This window comes from Hyla sarda, chromosome 11 (assembly GCF_029499605.1).
Source record: "Hyla sarda isolate aHylSar1 chromosome 11, aHylSar1.hap1, whole genome shotgun sequence".
NCBI lineage: Eukaryota > Metazoa > Chordata > Amphibia > Anura > Hylidae > Hyla > Hyla sarda.
The window spans coordinates 86686042-86711250 of NC_079199.1; the positions used below are offsets into that span (position 1 = coordinate 86686042).

Consider the following 25209-nt stretch of genomic DNA (forward strand, 5'->3'; position numbering starts at 1 on the left):
GAACGTCGGACAGCTGTCAGCCTATCACCGGCCGGAGCGATTTCCAACCCCGGCCAGTGACAGGCTGAGCCCACTGTCATGTAAGAAGGCAACAGTGGGCTCAGCCTATCACTGGCCGGGGTGGGACATCGCTCCGGCCGATGATAGGCTGACGGCTGTCCGGCGTTCCAGTCCCCAGCATAAGGCCGACGTAGGTGAGTTAAAGTTTATTTTCTTTATCTTACAGCAGTGGTCTCAAACCTGCGGACCTCCAGCTGTTGCAAAACTACAACTCCCAGCATGCTCAGACAGCCGTTGGCTGTCCGGGCATGCTGGGAGTTGTAGTTTTGCAACTTCTGGGGGTCCGCAGGTTGGAGACCACTGGCGTACAGCGAGTTCCAGCGCAGGCGGCCCCCAACAAAGAGGAGGAGGGCAGTGCTTACGGGTGACATATGTGAGTAGTACCCCGCTGGGCTGATAATTACTTGGAGGGGGAGCAGAACAGCGCTGGCGGGTAACATGATTTGGTGGGAGGGCTGGGAGTAGAACAGCGCTGGCGGGTCACGTATGATTAGTTCCCCGTTGTGGGGACAGCACAGCGCTGGGCTGATAATTCATTCCCAAGGGGGAGGGGCCAAACCGGTATTGCAGTATGGGAAAAAATTCATATCGTGCAGCACAAAAATTTCGGTATTCGGTATGAACCGGTATACCGCCCAGCCCTATACAGCCCCTTTTGGCCTTAAGGACACAGGTTTTTTTTTCCCCCCTCGCATTCTAAGAGTTAGGCTCGGTTCACACTGCGGAATCTCCAGGCAGAAAGTTGCCACCTGGAGATTCAGAGTGTGGCCAGCGCCGACTGAATCAGTCGGCGCTAGGACCGTGTGGACACTGCAGTCTCCGATAGACTGCAATGTATTCCGCGAGTATTTCCAACGCCATTTTTCAGGTGGAAATTTCCAAAGGGATTTTCTGTTCACAAATTCCAAAATGTGAATTTGTGAACGGAAACCCATTCACTATACAGTACATTTTAGCAAGCGGAATTTCTGCCTGCAATTTAAGAGGTTTTGTTTTCACGCTGTACACTTTACGGTAAAAATTTTAAAACGATACCCCTGTTTATATGCTTTTCTATTGCACTGCTTTCAAAAACGTACCGTATTTATCGGCGTATAACACGCACTTTTTAGGCTAAAATTTTTAGCCTAAAGTCTGTGTGCGTGTTATACGCCGATACACCCCCAGGAAAGGCAGGGGGAGAGAGGCCGTCGCCGCCCGCTTCTCTCCCCCTGCCTTTCCTGGGGTCTAGAGCCCTGCTGCCGGCCCTTCTCACCCCCTGGCTATCGGCGCCGCTGCCCGTTCTGTCCCCCTGACTATCCGTGCCGGCGCCGATAGCCAGGGAGAGAGAAGCGGCGCCGACAGCCAGGGGGAGAGAAGGGGCAGCGGCACCCATTGCCGGCGCCGCTGCCCCGTTGCCTCCCCCCATCCCCGGTGGCACAATTACCCGAGTCGGGTCCGCGCTGCTCCAGGCCTCCGTCGTGCGTCCCCGGCGTCATTGCTATGCGCTGAACGGCGCGGCGCATGACGTCAGAGCGCCGCGCCGTGCATAGCAACGACGCTGGGGACGCACGACGGAGGCCTGGAGCAGCGCGGACCCGACTCAGGTAATTATGCCACCGGGGATGGGGGGAGGCAACGGGGCAGCGGCGCCGGCAATGGGTGCCGCTGCCCCTTCTCTCCCCCTGGCTGTCGGCGCCGCTTCTCTCCCCCTGGCTATCGGCGCCGGCACCGATAGTCAGGGGGACAGAACGGGCAGCGGCGCCGATAACCAGGGGGTGAAAAGGGCCGACAGCAGCGCTCTAGACCCCAGGAAAGGCAGGGGGAGAGAAGCGGGCAGCGACGGCCTCTCTCTCCCTGCCTTTCCTGGGGGTGTATCGGGGTATACACGCGCACACACGCACCCTCATTTTATCATGGATATTTGGGTAAAAAACTTTTTTTAACCCAAACAACCTTGGTAAAATGAGGGTGCGTGTTATAGGCCGGTGCGTGGTATACCCCGATAAATACGGGTATGTTCAAAATTGCCCTATTTTGACCACCAATAACTTCCTTAATTTTTTTATTTTTATGTCCTCATAGGGGACTATTTATAGCAAATATTAGATTTCTAGTACTGTTTAGTGCTATGCAAAAATTTTAGCCTCTATGCGTATAAAAAAACTATAAAAACAAAAAAAAATAATAAATAAAACAAAGCAGAATCAATTCCCATAGCTATGTGTGAGCTTTATTTTTCTTTACAGACTTTTCACTTTTAAAAAATTGTCTCTCAGAAGCAAGTTACTTTGTACTTACAAGGTGTTTCTCTTTTGGTGTCTTGCGAACACCTTCAGCTGTAAGGAAAAACAAAAATTACTTTCAATGATCTCTAAAATGTCGAGAAAAAACGCATACACTTCTAGTTCTGCCAAAAAGATGTTACAACATGTAACATAGACCATTTAAAAGTTGACACCATATTCACTGTCACACTGGGAGGAGCTTATCAGCAGCTAACTCCGCTATCACTCTTTTTCCCAGCCGGCTGTGTCGGTAACAAACTAACCACTATAGGGTGGTATAAAGCTATATATGGATTCAAATTAGTGGTGAGACCCTCTAACTGTGGAATGTCCTGACATATATGCCAAGATAGGAATAACCCCTTTAGCCGCTTAGATTCTATGGTGAATAATAGTTGACAGCCAGAAATGGGACATCCTTCTTTAATCCTATCAGGGCCCCCAAAAAATAAATAAAATAAAAACTGTGGGGCAGATACTATGTTGTGACAACCACATGCAGAAAACTTCACCTGTGGTGGCCTATTGGGGAGATTTATCAACACCTGCACAGAGGAAAAGTTGGTCAATAGTAACCAATCAGATGGCTTGTTTAATTTTTAAATAGGCCTCTGAATAATAAAAGAAGCGATCTGATTGGTTACTATGGTAAACTTTCCACCTGCACAGGTTTTGATAAATCTCCCCATATGACTACACAACAGTGCAGCAACATCACGTGTACACATAGCCACCACATGTGAACTTGGTTTTGCCTCCATGCTATTGTTACAACCTGCTCCACAGTCACAGCCCAGCCACTATACATAGAAAAAAAAAAGTACTAGAAGAGTTTCATGCCAACCTCAGTGGCTTCATATTGCCACCCCATTCTAGTGATTTACGGGGGTCACAGCAGTCTGATTTATGCTAATAAAACCCTGATGGTATATCCTAGTGGAGTGCAAATTTATTTAAAGCATCCTCTTTGTTTGTAAGAAAAGGCTACTAACTTGATCCCACACTCATAACATCGTCGTCATCCTCATCTGGAATTTCAATGACTTCCACCGGCTTAGACAATTCATCATCTGAGCTGCTCTCTTTGTATGTAATGCCCATCTCTTTATATAGAGTCTTCACCAACGTCTCACAGTCATCAAGAGACCTGAAAATAGAAATACTTGTCAAATGTTACACCAAGTATGAGATACTGAGCTCCAGCAAACTGCAGGACTACAAGACCCTGTTATGTCAAAGATGGGTTTTGTTCTTGCATGGTTCTTTAAAAGGGGTACTCTGGTGGAAAACAATTTTTTAAATCAACTGGTGCCAGAAAGCTAAACAGATTTGTAAATTACTTCTTTTTAGCAGCTGTATGATACAGAGGAAATTATTTTCTTTTTGAATTTATTTTTTTGTCTTATCCACAGTGTTCTCTGCTGACACCTAATGTCCATATCAGGAACTGTCCAGAGCAGGAGAAAATCCCCATTGAAAACCTATGCTGCTCCGGACAGTTCCTGATACGGGCATCAGGTGTCAGCAGTGAGCGCTGTGGACAACAGAAAAAAAGAAATTCAAAAAGAAAAGAATTTCCTCTGTAGCATACAACTGCTAAAAAGTACTGGAAGGGTAAAGATGTTTTAAAGTAGTCATTTACAAATCTGTTTAACTTTCTGGCACCAGTTGAAAAAATAAAAAATAAACTTTTTCCTCCGGAGTATCCCTTTAAGTTAAACAGTTTTAAATTCTCAACAGTGTCCAAGACTGCCTAACAACTGCGATCCTTCCTTCCCACAGCTGATCTGTACTTTTTCAGATCTATCTTTTTCCAGGTTCCCTGCAGTTCATCCCTACCTCTCCAGGCTTTTCTCCTCTAGCTGCTTTGTTTCAGAACTGGTGTATACCACCAGCATGGTTAACTGGTTAATACCACCAGCATGGTTAAATGGTTAATACCACCAGCATGGTTAACTGGTTAATACCACCAGCATGGTTAACTGGTTAATACCACCAGCATGGTTAACTGGTTAATACCACCAGCATGGTTAACTGGTTAATACCACCAGCATGCCCGGACAGCCAACGGCTGGGAGTTGCAGTTTTGCAACAGCTGGAGGCGCCCTGGTCTGGAAACACTGATCTAGTGTGTCAGTTGTCAGTCCATGCTCAAGACCCCCCTGTCTTTCTAATTAAGGTGAGAATATAGACCTCAATCACCAACGGAAAGGGAAGATACAAAAATAAAAAATAAAATAATGAATGCAGCATAAGAGGTCTGTCTCCTACAGACACTAGTGGTACTTCGGACAGTTGCAGCAGAGCATGCCTAGCAGTCATAAGGCTACTGAGAGGCTCCAAATCAGGGACACAGGCCCAGATTTATCAAACTGTGTGAGAGTAAAAGTGGAGAGATTATCCTACAGCGACCAATCACAGCTCAGCTTTCACTTTACAAGAGCTCGATAGCTGAGCTGTGATTGGTTTCCGTGAAAAAAATCTCTCCACTTTTTCTCTCACACAGTTTGATAAATCTGGGCCACAGAGTGGAAGACTAGTGGTATATATGGCAAACATAACAGCCAAAGGATGTACAGAAGCAAAATCACTTAATAATGCAGGTAGCCTACTGGTTTGTTCACCTGGAAGCATTGTCATACAGGTTGTCCACACTGGCCACCTCCTCCTCTTTCTGTTTCACCAGCTCCTCTAGTTCTAGTAGCTGGGCTTTCTTCTGTTTCACTAACTCATTCTTTTCCACCTCTCGGTCTATGAATTCACGTAACTCCTTCATAGATATACCAAGTTCATCCACCACCATACTCTCCAGTTCTGCCATCTCTGGGTCATCCATGGCTACAATGTAGAGGGGAAAAACAGAATTATCTCCACACACAATACAGAAAATGCACAATATAACTGAAGGCAATACACAATATGAATGTGTTGGATCACAATACCAAAGTATAGTATGTGTTGCCCATTTAATACTCCGTGTCGGAGCAAAAGTTAGAGGAAGTTAAAGAAGGGGACGCACATTTAGGTTGTGCTGCCTTTTTACGTGGAGGCCCTGCAGCGGAGCTTTGGAACAGGCCTGATGACGCGTGCATCCACCATATTTAATTTTTTATGCTGTGCTGTTGATCACAGCATAAAAAAATATGGCAGATGTACATGTCTTCAGGCCTGGTCCAAAGGCAGCAAAACCTAAATGTGCATCCCCTTGCTTCATTTCAGCTGCCATAACAAACATTGCAAGAGATAGAAGGCTGCCATAACTTAAACGTTGCAACTAGAGAGGAGCGAACTTCCAGTGATTCGATTCGTCACAAACTTCTCGGCTCGGCAGTTGATGACTTTTCCTGCATAAATGAGTTCAGCTTTCAGGTGCTTCTGTGGGCTGGAAAAGGTGGATACAGTCCTAGGAAAGTTTTCTGTCCACCGGAGAACCTGAAAGCTGAACTAATTTATGCAGGATAAAGTCAGCAACTGCCGAGCCGAGAAGTTTGTGACTAATCGAATTACTGGAAGTTCGCTCATCTCTAGTTGCAACGTTCCATCCCCAAACCCATATGAGGACTTGTTTTTTGCGAGACCAGTTGTACTTTGTAATGTCACCACTCATTTTAGCCTAAAATGTAAGGTAAACCCCCAAAAATATTTTTTGTGTAAGGAAATTTAAACTAAAATCATAATTTTGCTCATAATTTTGGATCATTTTCGTGTTGTACACTTTACAGTAACAATTACATGTTTTCTTTATTCTGTGGGTCAAAACGATTAAAATGATACCCATGGTTACACACATTTCTATTATTACCGTATATACTCGAGTATAGGCCGAGTTTTTCAGCACGATTTTTCGTGCTGAAAACACCCCCCTCGGCTTATACTCGAGTGAACTCCCCCACCCGCAGTGGTCTTCAACCTGCGGACCTCCAGAGGTTTCAAAACTACAACTCCCAGCAAGCCCGGGCAGCCATCGGCTGTCCGGGCTTGCTGGGAGTTGTAGTTTTGAAACCTCCGGAGGTCCGCAGGTTGAAGACAACTGCGGCCTTCAACATCATCCAGCCCCCTCTCACCCCCTTTAGTTCTGAGTACTCACCTCCGCTCGGCGCTGGTCCGGTCCTGCAGGGCTGTCCGGTAAGGAGGTGGTCCGGTGAGGAGGTGGTCCGGGCTGCTATCTTCACCGGGGAGGCCTCTTCTAAGCGCTTCGGGCCCGGCCTCAGAATAGTCACGTTGCCTTGACAACGACGCAGATACGTCGCTGTCAAGGCAACGGCTCTATTCCGGGCCGGAAGCGCGGAGAAGAGGCGCCCCCGGTGAAGATAGCAGCCCGGACCACCTCCTCACCGGACCACCTCCTTACCGGACAGCCCTGCAGGACCGGACCAGCGCCGAGCGGAGGTGAGTACTCAGAACTAAAGGGGGTGAGAGGGGGCTGGATGATGTTGAAGGCCGCAGTGGTCTTCAACCTGCGGACCTCCGGAGGTTTCAAAACTACAACTCCCAGCAAGCCCGGACAGCCGATGGCTGCCCGGGCTTGCTGGGAGTTGTAGTTTTGAAACCTCTGGAGGTCCGCAGGTTGAAGGCCGCAGTGGTCTTCAACCTGCGGACCTCCGGAGGTTTCAAAACTACAACTCCCAGCAAGCCCGGACAGCCGATGGCTGCCCGGGCTTGCTGGGAGTTGTAGTTTTGAAACCTCTGGAGGTCCGCAGGTTGAAGGCCGCAGTGGTCTTCAACCTGCGGACCTCCGGAGGTTTCAAAACTACAACTCCCAGCAAGCCCGGACAGCCGATGGCTGCCCGGGCTTGCTGGGAGTTGTAGTTTTGAAACCTCTGGAGGTCCGCAGGTTGAAGACCACTGAGGGCGAATGATGAGAAGAGGATGATGAAGGGGGGGGGGGGGTGTGGGGATGATGAAGGGGGGGGGTGTGGGATGATTACAAGGGGATGATGAAGGGGGGATGTGTGGGATGATAAGGGGATGTGTGGGATGATGACAAGGGGATGATGAAGGGGGGATGTGTGGGATGATGACAAGGGGATGATGAAGGGGGGATGTGTGGGATGATAAGGGGATGTGTGGGATGATGACAAGGGGATGATGAAGGGGGGATGTGTGGGATAAGGGGATGTGTGGGATGATGACAAGGGGATGATGAAGGGGGGATGTGTGGGATGATGACAAGGGGATGATGAAGGGGGGATGTGTGGGATGATGACAAGGGGATGATGAAGGGGGGATGTGTGGGATGATAAGGGGATGTGTGGGATGATGACAAGGGGATGATGAAGGGGGGATGTGTGGGATGATGACAAGGGGATGATGAGGATGTTAATGACGGGTCTGGATGATGACAGGGGGGGGATGAGGTATTTCCCACCCTAGGCTTATACTCGAGTCAATAACTTTTCCTGGGATTTTGGGTTGAAATTAGGGGTCTCGGCTTATACTCGAGTATATACGGTAACTGCTTTTAAAAAATCCCAATCTTTTTTTATTTTACAAAATCAGTACATTTAAAATTGCCCTATTTTTACCACCTCTAACTTTCTTTTTTTTTCCGTATTCAGGGATGTGCGAGGGCTCATTTTTCCACCACGTTTGCCTATATGCAGTTTGATGTGACAAAAAAGCTGACATTTTGGACCCTTTTTTTACGTTTATGCTTGTCGCCGTAGGGGATCATTAACCTTATATTTTTATAGTTCGGACAACAACACACGCAACGATACCAAATATATTTATCGTATACCTATCTTTTTTAAAGCTTTTTTGTATTAATACAGGGAAAAAACTTTATTGGGGGAGGGGCTTTTTCAAATTTTTTTAAACTTTTTTTTAGTCCCCATAGGGAACTATTTATAGCAATCATTTGATTGCTAATACTGTTCAGTGCTATGTATAGGTGATCTACTGCTCTGGTCTGTTGGAAGGCAGATCAGTGCAGAAGACCGCGGGAGACGGACAGAGGCAGGTGAGGACCTCCGCCCGCCATCTTGACTGATCTGATCCCCAAGGCAGTACCGCGGGTGATCAGCACAGCATTTTAAGTGACACACTGCCGCAATCTGTATTTATCACGGCATCTGGGGGGTTAATGGCAGACATCAGCACGATGACCGCCATTACTGCTGACAGCTGACGGTAATGGAGAGGTGTGTCACAGCCGCGCCAAAAATGTACGGCGTTGTGCGCGAAATTACGCTATGCAGTGCCGTACACTTATGGCGCATGTCCATTTGTTACACCTATAATGAGTAATATATATATATATATATATATATATATATATATATATATATATTACATACACACACAATTTTTTTAGGGATCGACCGATATTGATTTATTTAGAGCCAATACCGATAACCTGTGAACTTTCAGACCGATAGCCGATAACTTATACCGATATTCCGTGCATTTTAATCCCCCCCAAATATCCTTGGTAAAATGAGGGTGCGTGTGTGTGTGCAGGTATATCCTGATAAACTGTTTCTGCAGGCGCTTTAAATCAATGAACTGCAGCGGCTTTTGCGGGGCCAGAGACCACCGCCACCACCCGCTTCTCTCCCCCTGCCTGTCCTGGGGTCCTGAGTCCAACCACCGCCGCTGCCCCATTGCCTCCCCCATCCCCAGTTTTATAATTACCTGTTCCCGGGGTCTGCGCTACTTCTGGCTCCTGCGGAGTCGTGCACTGTTGATGTGCGTTGCGCAATGACGAGTGACGTCCTCAACGCGACGTCACCGTTAGTGGCCCGGCACACAGTGACAGCTCAGGACGCCGCAGGAGCCAGAAGTAGCGCGGACCCCGGGAACAGGTAATTATAAAACTGGGGATGGGGGAGGCAATGGGGCAGCGGCGGTCTCTGGCAGCGACGGTGGTTGGACTCAGGACAGGCAGGGGGAGAGAAGCAGGCGGCGGTCTCTAGTCCCGCAAAAGCCACTGCAGTTCATTGATTTAAAGCGCCGGCATTATCGGCAAGGTAATTGCCGATACCGATAACTTAGAAAATCGTGAATATCGGCCAAACCGATAATCGGTCGATCCCTAATATATAAATATATGTGTGTGTGTGTGTGTGTGTATACACCTGGGATTATTTTGCTATAAACACTGACCAAAAAAAAAAAAAAGTTGTACAGCGGCTGATGTTATTGTACCCAGTCTCAAAGGTCCCCTCACACTTTCGGCTTTGCGACACAACTGACAAAGTAAAAAAATCAGGTGTTCATCATATTGGGAGACAAATTACCAGGCACGTGATAAGGCAATCTGTACTTTTTTTTATTTTTTTCCAGTACACTCTTGGTTTAGGCTTTTAAAAAACATCTTTAACCAGAAGGTACACAGCTGGCTATACACCTTTCATCGCCGTTGGCTAAACATTTTTTCAGCCGACAGTTCTATCTTCCAGTCTCTCCATAGACATGAATGCGCAGCTGAGTTTTTATGTGTTTTAAATAGAGAGATGGGGGGTAAGCGGCTACCAGACTCCAATGAAGAGAAAGGATTGGGCAAACTCAACATGCCTGATCCTTCTCTCCTCCAACTTCATCTGTGTGAAGTGTCCCGAGGGCCCCTCTCTCATACACATTACACAGCCTAAGGCTAGGTTCACACACAGCAGACACATTGCAATTATCTAAAATTGCAGCAAAAATGCTGTGATTTTACACAGATTTTGAAAAATGCCTGATACATCCGCAATGCGCAGACACAGCTTTAATGAAGTTTACTGGTATGTAAATAAAAACTGATATTTGGTTTGGGACAACAGCGAAAGAGTTTTAAACCAAAGACTATAGTACAGAATAAGGCCAGTTTAAAGGAGTACTTCTCTGGAATTTTTTTTTTTTTTTTTTTTTTTAAATCAACTGGTTCAGAAAGTTGAACAGATTTGTAAATCAATATGGAAGAAATAAATGGGGCTCAAGGGTCAAAGATATCTGGTTTAAGTTGATTGGTATTTATTAATATAGAGTACAAAAAGAACTAAATAGGGATGTACAGGGCCCTTGTACCTCCCTACTAGATTGAATAATACAAAATAAAATAAGATAATCCCAATATAAAAACTATAAAATTAATAACAACTATAAAATGCAATTTGAGCCTGTATAACAATATCAATATGTGGATCTTCTGATCTTGAGGAACAGCACAGTATAAAAGTTCATTCCACAACTCTTGTTTCCAAAGATCTTCAATAAAAAAGATAAAATGTATCCGCTACAAATAATCAATTGATGCGGTAGTGCTGTATCCATCCAAACCTTGGCAACTAGATCTCACCAACACAGTGATACAATGTGGCACTTTGTGAGCAGTGAACAGTCACTCAAAATCACTCTTTAAGCATTTCTGCGTATGTCATACATCATAGAAGCCAGTTAGCAATATTTTTCATATAATGCTCACCACTCCGAGATATCACGGATCTCCCTTCAGTATAATTGTGGGGGCCGGCTGTATGACGTCTTGTGGCCGGTGCCTTGCCTCTGTCCGGGATCGTGCTGCTGGAGTCTCGGCCAACTCCTATAATCGCGGCACTTGGTGGTGGGCACCGTTTGGGGGACTGCAGCGCTGTCAAGCGGAGACCCTTAGTCTGACCAACTTGGAATGATGGTGGTCCGAAGACCTCAAGTCTTTGTTGCAGATGGCCCGATTGGCTTCTCGCTAGTGGTTGTTGCAAGCGATAGGCAGAGTGAGTAAATCGGCGGCGTTCCTCGTGCAAAGGTCGCGCGCTCAGAAGATGGTTCACTGTGATGGATGCCTTAGGTCTGGCAAATGATTATTATTCTCTCAGAAGAATATTCTTTGATGACAGGCTCAATATCGCAATGTCTAAATCGCTGGACGCGTTTCAAAACCTTCCTCGGTTTTTTCTTCAGCAGCGGAACGATCACGTTCCGCTGCTGAAGAAAAAACCGAGGAAGGTTTTGAAACGCGTCCAGCGATTTAGACATTGCGATATTGAGCCTGTCATCAAAGAATATTCTTCTGAGAGAATAATAATCATTTGCCAGACCTAAGGCATCCATCACAGTGAACCATCTTCTGAGCGCGCGACCTTTGCACGAGGAACGCCGCCGATTTACTCACTCTGCCTATCGCTTGCAACAACCACTAGCGAGAAGCCAATCGGGCCATCTGCAACAAAGACTTGAGGTCTTCGGACCACCATCATTCCAAGTTGGTCAGACTAAGGGTCTCCGCTTGACAGCGCTGCAGTCCCCCAAACGGTGCCCACCACCAAGTGCCGCGATTATAGGAGTTGGCCGAGACTCCAGCAGCACGATCCCGGACAGAGGCAAGGCACCGGCCACAAGACGTCATACAGCCGGCCCCCACAATTATACTGAAGGGAGATCCGTGATATCTCGGAGTGGTGAGCATTATATGAAAAATATTGCTAACTGGCTTCTATGATGTATGACATACGCAGAAATGCTTAAAGAGTGATTTTGAGTGACTGTTCACTGCTCACAAAGTGCCACATTGTATCACTCTGTTGGTGAGATCTAGTTGCCAAGGTTTGGATGGATACAGCACTACCGCATCAATTGATTATTTGTAGCGGATACATTTTATCTTTTTTATTGAAGATCTTTGGAAACAAGAGTTGTGGAATGAACTTTTATACTGTGCTGTTCCTCAAGATCAGAAGATCCACATATTGATATTGTTATACAGGCTCAAATTGCATTTTATAGTTGTTATTAATTTTATAGTTTTTATATTGGGATTATCTTATTTTATTTTGTATTATTCAATCTAGTAGGGAGGTACAAGGGCCCTGTACATCCCTATTTAGTTCTTTTTGTACTCTATATTAATAAATACCAATCAACTTAAACCAGATATCTTTGACCCTTGAGCCCCATTTATTTCTTCCATATTGTTCCTATTTTTATACACCGTGGGTATAGGTGTGTGTTGGGTTGCTCGGGTCCTTGGTGATTGCCAGATAGACAGGAGCCTCTCCATTTTGTTTATAAGATTTGTAAATCACTTCTATTAAAAAATCTTAATCCTTCCAGTACTTATGAGCTGCTGTATGCTCGAGAGGAAGTTCTTTTCTTTTGGATTTCCTTTCTGTCTAACCACAGTGCTCTCTGCTGACACCTCTGTCCATGTCAGGAACTGTCCAGAGCAGGAGAGGTTTTCTATGGGGATTTGCTTGTACTCTGGACCGTTCCTAAAATAAACAGAGGTGTCAGCAGAGAGCACTGTGGTCAGACAGAAAGGAAATTCAAAAAGTAAAGAACTTCCTCTGGAGCATACAGCAGCTAAGTATTGGAAAGATTAAGATTTTTAAATAGAAATAATTTATAAAGATGTTAAAATTTCTGGCACCTGTTGATTTAAAAAAATGTTTTCCACTGGAGTACCCCTTCAAACAAGCGGGTTACATGTATATTGTCATGTTTGTACTTTAACCCCTTAACGACGCAGGACGTAACTGTACGTCCTGGTGATGTGGTACATTTACGTCCGGAGCATAACCGCGGGCATCGGAGCGATGCCGGCATCATGCGCGGCAGGTCCCGGCTGTGGATCGCAGCCAGGGACCTGCCGGTAATAGCGGACACCCGTGATCCCGCGGATGTCCGCCATTAACCCCTCAGATGCCGTGATCAATACAGATCACGGCATCTGCAGCATCGCGGTCACTTAACAGGATGATCGGATCGCCTGCAGCGCTGCCGCGGCGATCCGATCATCCTGCACGGCAGACGGAGGTCCCCTCACCTGGCTCCACTGCCTCCCGGGAGTCTTCTGCTCTGATCTGCCTTCCCGCAGAAGATAATACTGATCAGTGCTATGTCCTATACATAGCACTGTACAGGATTTGCAATCAAATGATTGCTATAAATAGTTCCCTATGGGGACTATAAGAGTGTGAAAATAAAAAGTAAAAGTAAAAAAAATGTGAAAAACCCCCTACCCCAATAAAAACGTAAATTGGCCCATTTTCCCTATTTTACCCCCAAAAAGTGTAAAAAAAATTTTATATACAAATTTGGTATCGCCGCGTGTGTAAATATCCAAACTATTAAAATAAAATGTAAATAATCCCGTACGGTGAACGGCGTGAACGTAAAAAATAAAAAGTCCAAAATAGCTGCTTTTTTATAACATTTTATTCCCAAAAAAAATTAATAAAAAATGTAATAAAAGTTTTGTATAAGCAAATATGGTATTAATAAAAAAGTACAGATCACGGAGCAAAAAATGAGCCCTCATACCACCGCTTATACGGAAAAATGAAAAAGTTATAGGTCTTCAAAATAGGGGGATTTTAAACGTACTAATTTGGTTAAAAAGTTTGCGATTTTTTTAAGCGCAACAGTAATAGAAAAGTGTATAATCATGGGTATCATTTTAATCGTATTGACCCAGAGAATAAAAAACACGTCATTTTTACCATAAATTGTACGGCGTGAAAACAAAACCTTCCAAAATTTGCAAAATTGCGGTTTTCTTTTTAATTTCCCCACACAATAGTATTTTTTTTGGTTGCGCCATACATTTTATGGTAAAGTGAGTCATGGCATTACAACGGACAACTGGTCGCGCAAAAAACAATCCCTCCTACTAGTCTGTGGATGAAAATATAAAAGAGTTATGATTTTTTAGAGGGGAGGAGGAAAAAACAAACGTAAAAATAAAATAGTTTTAGTCCTTAAGGTCAAAATGGGCTGAGTCCTTAAGGGGTTAAACACAGGTCCTGACCTAGCTGCCTTTCTGAAGTCTGTCAGTTCAGGTCATCAGCCTGAGGCTTGTGCCCATAATACACATGTAAAAACATGCATGTAACGCGCTAGTGTGAAACCATCCATAGAGATACTTAGGATATGCACCACAATTTCCAGCATTCTGGGCTAGTGCAGGGTGTGTACAGGGTAAGCAGATTACTGGTCTGCTGGCTATAGAACTGCCGGCCTGCTCCAGCCCCACCTCTTGTAGCAGCTGCAGTAATATGAAGCTGCTCTTGGCTGCTTTGCTTCCCCAGCTCCTCCTCTTCAATCCTCCCCATCCCCCATCCTGTTCGCTCTCTTGCCTGCATTCGGTTTCCCGTCAACTGAAATCCTGTGGGCAAATACAAAGCAGCTAAAAAGACTTATCACAAAAAATCTCTCTTCTCCAAATATCTTATGATACAATTTTGACAAATGGGGGAGGGGAATTGTTCCTTTTCCCCTACATAGAAGGAAGGCACAATGGAGCTTTTCTAATCTAGTAAAGAGACACACCCCATCTGAAAGATGCTGGAAAGTGTCATCTGCTGCAAAGTATCATGGCGCTGGATTACAGACCTATGAAAACTGCATTCAGGGGCATCTTTTTCTATGTATTTTACATACAAATGCTGACTGTTCTCAGGCAAAAGTGCTATGGAGAAAATCACCACGGAGGCCAGCTTCACATGTTTTTCTTTCCATTTAACCCCTTAAGGACCAAGCCCATTTTGGCCTTAAAGGGGTACTCCGCTGCCCTGTGTCAGAAGCTCCACTCCCCAGCGTCCGGAAGTTTATTGTTCCGGACACTGTGTGCGGGCTTCCGTGTTCAGGGCTGCCCCTCGTGACGCCACGCCCGCCCCCATCACGCCCCCTTCGCTGAGGGGGCGGGCGTGATGTCGCGAAGGGGGCGGGCGTGGCGTCACGAGGGGCAGCCCTGAACACGGAAGCCCGCACACAGCTCCCGGAACAATAAACTTCCGGACGCTGGGGAGCGGAGCTTCCGACACAGGGCAGCGGAGTACCCCTTTAAAGAGGTACTCCGCTGCTCAGCGTTTGGAACAAAACTATTCTGAACGCTGGAGCATATGATATCATAGCCCCGCCCCCTCATGACGTCACACCCTGCCCCTCAATGCAAGTTCCGTGACTTAATGATGGGGCGAGGCTATGACGTCACAAGCTCCCGGCGTCGGGTCCAGCGTTCCAAACACTGAGCAGAGGAGTACCCCTTTAACGACAAAGCCAGTTTCATTTTTGCGTTTTCGTTTTTTCCTCCTCGCCTTCTAAAATTCATAACTTTTATTTTTCCATCCACAGACCCATATGAGGGCTTGTTTTTTGTGTGACCAATTGTACTTGTAACACCTTATTTTACCATAAAATGTACAGCATATCCAAAAAAATATTATTTTGTGGGGAAAGTGAAAACACAATTTTGCAACTTTTGGAGGGTTTCATTTTTACGCAGTGCAGGTAAAATAACATGTTCTATTTATTGTGTGGGTGAATACCATTAAAATGATACCTATGTTTACACACTTTATTCTCTGCTGGAAAGCAGACCAGAGAAGACGACGCTGGGAGGACGGATAGAGACATGTGAGAGGACCTCCGTCCGCTATCTTGGCTGATCTGATTCCCCGCAATAAAAATAAACATTAACTTCCCTTCCCCTGCTCCCCCGATTTCGCCATCCTGTCCTCCGGCTCTGTTCTCTACTGGCTTTTAGCGTCCGACACGTCACACTGCGGCTCAGCTAGTCATCAGCCACTATGTCCCACCTTGGCTGGTGATGGCAGTGGTCAGGGCCGTGTCAGAACAGTCCTGGGTAGGGGGAAGAAGGCTGGGCCATTACATGACACTGACGCTTAGCCTATCACCGACCAAGTGGCTGACGATCAGCTGGAGCCGCGGTTTATGTGTCAGGCACCAAAATCCAGAAGAAGCCCTGGAGCCAGAGGACGGAGCAGCGAGAACGGTGGCCCCGGGGGAGGAGCTAAAGGTAAGAAGGTTTTATTTATTTTTTTCAGCAGCACAAGAATTAATTAATAAAAAAAAAAAATCACAGGAGTTCTACTTTAAAAGAACAGGAAACAGTGACAAAATGTTGTAAGAACATTGGGGGGGGGGGATCAGACTGTTACATTTATTTAGCATTAGATCACAGTACTGTTAAATGCTTTATGATAAGAATCTGGTATTGCAGCCCGTGCAGACCCTATCCACAAGCTCTAGGGCATAAGAACATCAGACCGGAGCGAGACCCTTCTGAGCTACAGAGCTCCTGACCCAACTATATATTACATGGTTACCTATTTATTTTAATGGGCACCGTATAATACTGTATCTCACAGTGATAATGGCCGATTGTCAACCATTGTCTAATTCCTCCCATAGGCACTTGGCCAAGCACTAATGTGTTTTCAATGGTAAGAGAAGAGTATACATGAAGTCAACATGCTTTATTCTTCTTTAAACCAATATCATCTGTGGTGGGGGATTCGGGAGACATTTAAACATTAAAAGGGATAGTCCAGTAACAGCAAATTGATCAAAATAAAAACACCCACAGCTTCTGTTTTGACGGCTCCTGGTCCCTACTGCTTATTGTTCACGTCAACACTGCAGGAAATGCCAACTCGATCACTATCTGAGGCGGGTTGGCTGAGTGTCACGGACATTTTCTGAAGGGTCAGCATATGAAATAAAGTGTAAAAACTGTAACGGGGGGTGGTTGGGGCAGGGTAAGTATGCTTTATTTTTAAAGTATACCTCTCAGATTCCAGAAAAAAATAAAATAAACTGGTAAATGTAACTAATCCTGATCATGTACATATATTTTTTATGTCTCTATCACCGATATCTCATTAAAAATATAGCATATTAAAACTCCTCACTGTCTTTTCAATCCTCTCAGAGGGAGGGGGTGTGACCCTTGCCTGCACTGTGCATGACTCATCCCCCCCAACCTCACTCTGCTGACTCACTGCTCTCCTCTGTAACCCTTTCCTCTCAGATTTTGTGCTGTACATGTTACACAAAGGAGGAATTATTATTGAAGATTGCCTGTTCTCTACCACCAAAGACAATATGGTGAGTGTGTAACTTACATCTTCCTAGACCAGGGGTCTCAAACTCGTGGCCAGCAGAACGAACACACTGCTACTGTACCTATATCTCCCTACTGCTGCTATAATGAGCCTACTTGAGGGATGCGCGCGATTGGCAACGTCATCCCATCCACAGCGCAGGACGATGAGATGTTGACGTCCTGTGAGGCGCATGTGATGATGTCACCTAAAACATGCATCCCCGCAAAGAAGGCTCGTTTTAGGCTGCAGAAGGGAGATGTAAGTACTGTGGCTATGAAACTTAACTTGCCAAATAAGGGAGGACCTGCTTATCACCAGGGGGCATAATTGTTTAACTAGGAGCCTGACCTGCCGGGGGTAATATCTATTTGGGGGCCTGTACACCTATTGGGAACCCCTACCTGATCATCAGGTAGGGCTCCCCAGTAGGTAGACAGGCCCCCCAGATAGATATTACCCACATCAGTAATGGGGATCATATCTGGGGCCTCTATACCCTACCTGATGTGAGTCATATCTATCTGGAGGCATGATGGGGTCATTGTGTGTGTTTTAGGGGCGCCTGATGGGGGCATTGTGTGTGTGAGGGGCGCCTGATGGGGGCATTGTGTGTGTGAGGGGCGCCTGATGGGGGCATTGTGTGTGTGAGGGGCGCCTGATGGGGGCATTGTGTGTGTGAGGGGCGCCTGATGGGGGCATTGTGTGTGTGAGGGGCGCCTGATGGGGGCATTGTGTGTGTGAGGGGCGCCTGATGGGGGCATTGTGTGTGTGAGGGGCGCCTGATGGGGGCATTGTGTGTGTGAGGGGCGCCTGATGGGGGCATTGTGTGTGTGAGGGGCGCCTGATGGGGGCATTGTGTGTGTGAGGGGCGCCTGATGGGGGCATTGTGTGTGTGAGGGGCGCCTGATGGGGGCATTGTGTGTGTGAGGGGCGCCTGATGGGGGCATTGTGTGTGTGAGGGGCGCCTGATGGGGGCATTGTGTGTGTGTGAGGGGCGCCTGATGGGGGCATTGTGTGTGTGTGAGGGGCGCCTGATGGGGGCATTGTGTGTGTGTGAGGGGCGCCTGATGGGGGCATTGTGTGTGTGAGGGGCGCCTGATGGGGGCATTGTGTGTGTGAGGGGCGCCTGATGGGGGCATTGTGTGTGTGAGGGGCGCCTGATGGGGGCATTGTGTGTGTGAGGGGCGCCTGATGGGGGCATTGTGTGTGTGAGGGGCGCCTGATGGGGGCATTGTGTGTGTGAGGGGCGCCTGATGGGGGCATTGTGTGTGTGAGGGGCGCCTGATGGGGGCATTGTGTGTGTGAGGGGCGCCTGATGGGGGCATTGTGTGTGTGAGGGGCGCCTGATGGGGGCATTGTGTGTGTGAGGGGCGCCTGATGGGGGCATTGTGTGTGTGAGGGGCGCCTGATGGGGGCATTGTGTGTGTGAGGGGCGCCTGATGGGGGCATTGTGTGTGTGAGGGGCGCCTGATGGGGGCATTGTGTGTGTGAGGGGCGCCTGATGGGGGCATTGTGTGTGTGAGGGGCGCCTGATGGGGGCATTGTGTGTGTGAGGGGCGCCTGATGGGGGCATTGTGTGTGTGAGGGGCGCCTGATGGGGGCATTGTGTGTGTGTGAGGGGCGCATGCGGCCCAGTCTCATCCAGCCTCTACCTCCAGTGGCCCCCAGATAATTTGAATTTGAGACCCCTGTCCTAGACCTTATCTGGTTTATATGTTCATATGTCATTAATGGGTGTTAACCTTTGGCAATCCTGTAGTTTTGGAATAGTTGGAGGTACAGTAATAACTTTGGATAACTTTTTTTTTTACACCAGTGTTCCCTTCAGCTGTGTGCCAAGAGCTTTTGCAAAACTTCAACTCCCAGCATGCCCAGACATCCTTTGGCTGTCCAGTTTTGCAACAGCTGGAGGCACATGATTGGTAAAACTCTGCTACAGCAGTGGTGCTGCAGGCTGTGTTCCTCCTGCAGCCATCTCATGTCCATGACCCTTGGACACACTCATGCTGCTGTGGGACTCAGTGTCCCAGGAGGGTGGGGACCCCAAGTGGCGGGATTTTCGAAGGCAGTTTTCTTTAATAAAATGTGAATTTTTTTTTAAAGAAGTATTTTAGAAAAACTATTGCTTTGCCAAGATGCACAACATATGATTTTATTTTTTATATCTGACAGTGCTCTAGTCCGAACAGTAAACTTACAGTAAATTCGATTAGTCACAAACTTCTCGGTTCAGCAGTTGATTACTTTTCCTGCATAAATTAGTTCAGCTTTCAGGTGCTCCCGTGGGCTGGAAAAGGTGGATACAGTCCTAGGAGACTCTTTCCTAGGACTGTATCCACCTTTTCCAGCCCACGGGAGCACCTGAAAGCTGAACTAATTTATGCAGGAAAAGTCATCAACTGCCGAGCCGAGAAGTTCGTGAGGAATCGAATTCACTGTAAGTTCGCTCATCTCTAGTCCTAACAGTGATGAGTGTTGCTAGGTCATCATTGTAGATATAGATTGCCCATATGGGAGGACATAAGCATCTCTACAGCCGCCAAATATCCATTACATTGTTAGCAGATCCCCAGGTATGGCTTATATTACAAGAGCTTGCTGTCACTATCGTTACATGATCTGACATTATAGAACAGTGTTTTTCAACCAGGGTGCCTCAAGCTGTGGCAAAACTACAACTCCCAGCATGCCCAGACAGCCTTTGTATGGGCATGCTTGGAGTTGTAGTTTAGCAACAGCTGAAGACACACTGTTTGGAAAATGCTGCACTAGACAGTACAAGAGCACAGCCATGTCCAAGGCCTTCCTAAGTACAGACTAGAACAATATATAGCAGTAGGGGGTAAAGGTGTGTTTAGAGGAGTTGTTCCTTGTAGACAACGAACATGTCTGTCCGCTCAGGAAACATTTTGTAGAGAGAACCTTTCCCTCCAGTTCGCTCAGTGTGAACATGTATTACACACACATTTGATTTTGGAAGATGTTTGGCCCCCTGCAAGACTTTCCCTGGTGCTCACCATTAGGGCTGGGCGGTATACCGGTTCATACCGAATACCGAAATTTTTGTGCGGCACGATATGAATTTTTTCCCATACCGCAATACCGGTTGGGCCCCTCCCCATTGGGAATGAATGAATTATCAGCCCAGCGCAGCGCTGTCCCCACATCGGAGAACTAATCATATGTTACCCGCCAGGGCTGTTCTGCTCCCCCCCAATTAATTATCAGCCCAGCAGGGTACTACTCACATATGTCACCCGCAAGCACTGCCCTCTTCCTCTTTGTTGCGGGTGGTACACCAGTGGTCTCCAACCTGCAGACCTCCAGCTGTTGCAAAACTACAACTCCCAGCATGCCCGGACAGCCAACGGCTGGGAGTTGTAGTTTTGCAACAGCTGGAGGTCCGCAGGTTGGAGACCACTGGCATACAGTATAGAGTTCCAGCACCGGCGGCCCACAACAACGAGGAGGAGGAGGAGGGAAGTGCTTGCGGGTGACATATGTGAATAGTACCCCGCTGGGCTGATAATTAATTGGGGGGGGAGCAGAACAGCGCTGGCGGGTCACATGATTTAGGGGGAGCAGAACAGTGCTGGCGGGTAACATGATTTGGGGGGGAGCGGAACAGCGCTGGCAGGTAACATGATTTAGGAGGAGCAGAACAGTGCTGGCAGGTAATATGATTTGGGGGGAGCAGAACAGCGCTGGCAGTCAACATGATTTGGGGGAGCAGAACAGTGCTGGCGGGTAACATGATTTGGGGGGAGCAGAACAGCGCTGGCAGGTAACATGATTTGAGGGAGCAGAACAGCGCTGGCAGGTAACATGATTTGAGGGAGCAGAACAGTGCTGGCGGGTAACATGATTTGGGGGGAGCAGAACAGCGCTGGCGGGTAACATGATTTGGGGGGAGCAGAACAGCGCTGGCAGGTAACATGATTTGAGGGAGCAGAACAGTGCTGGCGGGTAACATGATTTGGGGGGAGCAGAACAGCGCTGGCGGGTAACATGATTTGGGGGGAGCAGAACAGTGCTGGCAGGTAACATGATTTGGGGGGGGAGCAGAACAGTGCTGGCGGGTAACATGATTTAGGGGGGTGAAAGAAATACCGTTATGTACGGTGGAACCGGCATAAGTTACAAAAATACTGTGATACACATATTTGGTCATACCGCCCAGCCCTACTCACCATGTAGTACAACAGCAATGAGCCGTCAGTACGGCTTCATCCATGCCATAATATGACACGCGTGACCTGGCAAGTCCACATGAAGCAAAAGGCTTATACAGTATTAACATTGGGGGAGATTTTTCAATAGGTGTCTGTGCAGCCACTTCACCGCCTTTATGTGTGGTGTTTTTGGCTTATATGCGCTAAATTTATCAAAATGGGGCACAGACTGCGAAATTTTGCACAAATAAAGAAAAAGCACCTTAGAACTTTCTGTAGGATATCATTTTTCTAAGGCAAGGCAGGGGTGGTATTCATTTCCGTTTATACCAGTAGGGTGGAGATTTATCAAAACCTGGGTAGAGGAAGAGTGATGGTTGCCCATAGCAACCAGATTGCTTCTTTCATGTTTCACAGGCCTTTTTGAATAAGCAATGGGCAACTGCACCACTCTTCTTTTACAAAGGTTTTGATAAATCTTTATTAAATATCATACCTAGATGTGCGCCATTTTTGGTGTTTGTCTCTTTTTTTTGTCATAGTTATGAGCAAATCCGGGCTAGCGAGTTTTGTGCCCCTATACAGTTAGTTTTTGTATTCATGGCATAATGTCACATGACAACGTTGTGCAATGGTTTCTCTAGCATGGAGTTCTCAAAGTGTGGCTCTCCAGCTGTTGCAAAACTACAACTCCCAGCATGCCAGCAAAGTCGACTGCATTAAAGGGGTACTCCAGCAAATCCAAAGGATAGGGGATAAGAGGTCATCTGCGATCTCCGGACCGGCAGCATCTGGAACACGGAAGCTTGGAGGTTTCAGTGTTTGTGAAGTCACACCCCTCCATTCAGGTCTATTGGGGGGGTTGTGCTGGGCGGTATACTGGTTCATACCGAATACGGAATTTTTTTCCCCTGCACGATATGAATTTTTCCCATACCACAATAACATTGGTGACCCCCCCCCCCCCCCCTCCTCAAATGAATGGATTATCAGCCAATCTGCCGCAGCGGCTGTCCCCACATCAGGGAACTAATCATATGTGACCCGCAGGCGCTGTTCTGCTTCTCTCCACCCCCCCCCCCCCCCCAATGAATTATCAGCCCAGTGCTGCGCTGTCCCCCACATCGGGGAACTAAACATATGTCACCCGTGAGTGCTGCTTCTCTACCCCACCCCCACCCCCAAATAATTATCAGCCGCTGTGCTGTACTATACTATCCTGTGCCCGGGCTACAAAATAAAACTTTAACTCACCTTGTCATGTACCACTGACATGTATGGAGCCGGCTGGTGATAGGCTGACGGCTCTGTGATGTTTCCATCCCCAGGACCGCAGCGGAGGGACCATGAGGCCGGGAACGTAGGAAGGTGAGATAAGGTTTATTTTTGCAGCCCGGGTACAGGATAGTACAGTACAGCCCAGCAGCTAATAATTATTTGGGGGGAGAGAAGCAGCGTTCGCGGGTGACATATGGGGGGGAGGGGGGAACCGTTAAATACTGTGGAACCACCACAACTTACAAAAATACCATGATACACATTTTTGGTCATACCGCCCAGCTCTGGGGAGGGGGTTATGACGGCTTGTACGTAGCCGTCAGACCTCCTCCCATAGACATGAATGGAGGGGGCGAGTTAGCTATAGTCGCCAGTCATCTGGCACGGAGCAGAGTTCACTCCGTGCACGGATGATTGGGGTGCCGTGAGGGAACGCGGGGATCCCCAGCGGCAGGACCCCCCACGATCAGACATCTTATCCCCTACCCTTCAGATTTTTTTTTTTGCCGGAGTACCACTTTAAGTTTCACAATGACTTTAGAGCCACAGGCTATAAAATGACATAACATCCAGCAGAAGCCATTGGATGTAGTGGTCACCACAAGCTGGATACTCATACTATGGTGCAAAACCAGACACAGTAAATCCAAAAGGGATTTTTTGTATGTACTTTAAGCCAGTGTTTTCCCAAACAGTGTGCCTCCAGCTGTTGCAAATCTACATCTCCCAGCATGCCTGGACAGCCGAAGGCTGTCCAGGCATGCTGGGAGATGTAGATTTGCAACAGCTGGAGGCACACTGTTTGGGAAAACACTTTTAAAACTAATTTTTTTGGCATTTATTTCTTATATGTAGGAATAGGTGCAGCATGCAAACAGCCAGGACACCAAAACCATACTGTGCCGTATCATAAATACACTGTCAAAAATATAATGAGCTATAAACACACAATAAATATATATATATATATATATATATATATATATATACACACACACACACACACATTATAATATATATTTATATATATACACACACACACACATTATAATATATATTTATATATATACACACACACACACATTATAATATATATATATATATATATATACACACACACATTTTATATATATATGTACCTGTGCATGATCCCAGCCCTATACAAAACACTTATGGCGAGGAATATAATAGAGAATATATAACAAAGGCTTCTTGTTCATTACAGGTTCCCACAAAATTATTTTCCCTTCATCCAGCCAATAAATAATAACCTGAATGATTAATTATAGCTTTAAACTCATCCCATTTTCCTTAATGCGGTATAATGTATTCCTATGAGGAGTGACTGTATAAGTGCAGGACACACGGCCCATGAGGTACAGCAGCCCCCCTAACAATACTGACTGAATGACGGGCACGTGTGTCTGCATTCGGTCATACGAGCGGTCACCGTACCGGCACCTGCACAGTTCCGCTCTGTAGTCCGCCTCTGGGTTCCGTTTTCTTCTTCTCCTATCGCCGGTTGCCGGGGTGACGGGCCGGAAGTCTCTCTCCGGAACCGAACCTTCTCACAGGCTAACGAAGGAAGTGACGTCAGTGTGCAGCGCGAACACAGCGAGAAGGCGGGGGTCTACGAGTGTGGGCGGGGCGAGGAAGGAGAAAAGTCCGCGCTTTTCATGGGAGGGAGGAGCTAATCAGGCAGGTAGAACGTGCTGTGACTAAAGAGGGGCGGGGTCACTATTGATTGACAAGCCAGTCACGCCCTCATACAACCTGTGAATGGAGAAGAGGCGTGCTTGTCAGTACGGCCAATGTTTTGAATGTTTCTTTTGTTTTTATAAATAAAGCTTATTCATAAAAAAAAAAAAAATGAAAGTGATACACGCTTTATTGTCTATGGGCGGTGTTACCGGTGCTGGCTAGTTTTATTATACTTTTTAGGTGCACTTCTCATTACGTCACTCTCAAGCAGTGTTATCATGTATGCCTCCTTTTCTGGACCCCTCTGGTTCACATTACACCCCCCCCCCCTGGCCCCCCTGCCATCCTCTTGAACCCTCAGGATGTCTATTCTCCCCCTGGCATCCTCTCCCAGACTCCTCAGGATTCCTATAACCACCTGCACCCCTTTTCCACCCTCCAGGCCCCTCAGGATCCCTACCCATCATCCCCCCCCCCCCGGATCGATATCCCTCCCCCACCCAGAACCATCTGCCATCCACCCCCAGACCCCTCAGGATTCCTTTCCCCCCCCTGTACCCCTCTTTCATCCTCCTCCAGACCCCTCAGGATCCCTATTCTCCTCAGATACCTATGACATCCCCCCCCCCCCCCGCACCCCTCTTTCATCCTCCTCCAGACCCCTCAGGATCCCTATCCCCCCAGACCCCTCTGCCATCCTCCTTCAGATCCCTCAGGATCCCTATCCCCTCCCCCCGACCTCTCTGCCATCCACCTGCAGACCACGAAGGATCCCCCCCCCCCCCTGATCACTATCGCTCCCCCCAGGACCCCTCTGCCATCCTCCTTCAGACCCCTCAGGATCCCTATTATCCCCACACCCCTCAGGATTCCTATCCCCCCCGCACCCCTCATCCATCCTCCAGA

At 47.2% G+C, this 25209-nt stretch overlaps 1 protein-coding gene across 5 annotated transcripts in view; it reads right to left on the reverse strand.

Moving 5' to 3' along the window:
- SETDB1 (SET domain bifurcated histone lysine methyltransferase 1) overlaps positions 1 to 24218 on the reverse strand; it is a 75319-nt gene extending 51101 nt beyond the window's left edge. Inside the window, exons 1-5 of one of the 5 annotated variants that reach the window (XM_056545572.1) lie at positions 24007 to 24055; positions 14278 to 14409; positions 4952 to 5165; positions 3320 to 3474; positions 2341 to 2378 (exon numbers count right to left, since the gene is read on the reverse strand). In XM_056545572.1, the coding sequence (XP_056401547.1) occupies positions 2341 to 2378; positions 3320 to 3474; positions 4952 to 5165; positions 14278 to 14409; positions 24007 to 24040 (573 nt within the window). In that variant the 5' untranslated portion in view covers positions 24041 to 24055. Of the gene's footprint in view, positions 1 to 2340; positions 2379 to 3319; positions 3475 to 4951; positions 5166 to 14277; positions 14410 to 23873; positions 23895 to 24006 lie in introns of those variants that run through there. The other 4 variants (XM_056545575.1, XM_056545574.1, XM_056545573.1 and 1 more) reach the window with 4 other exon arrangements.
- Between the last annotated feature and the right edge of the window lie 991 nt (positions 24219 to 25209).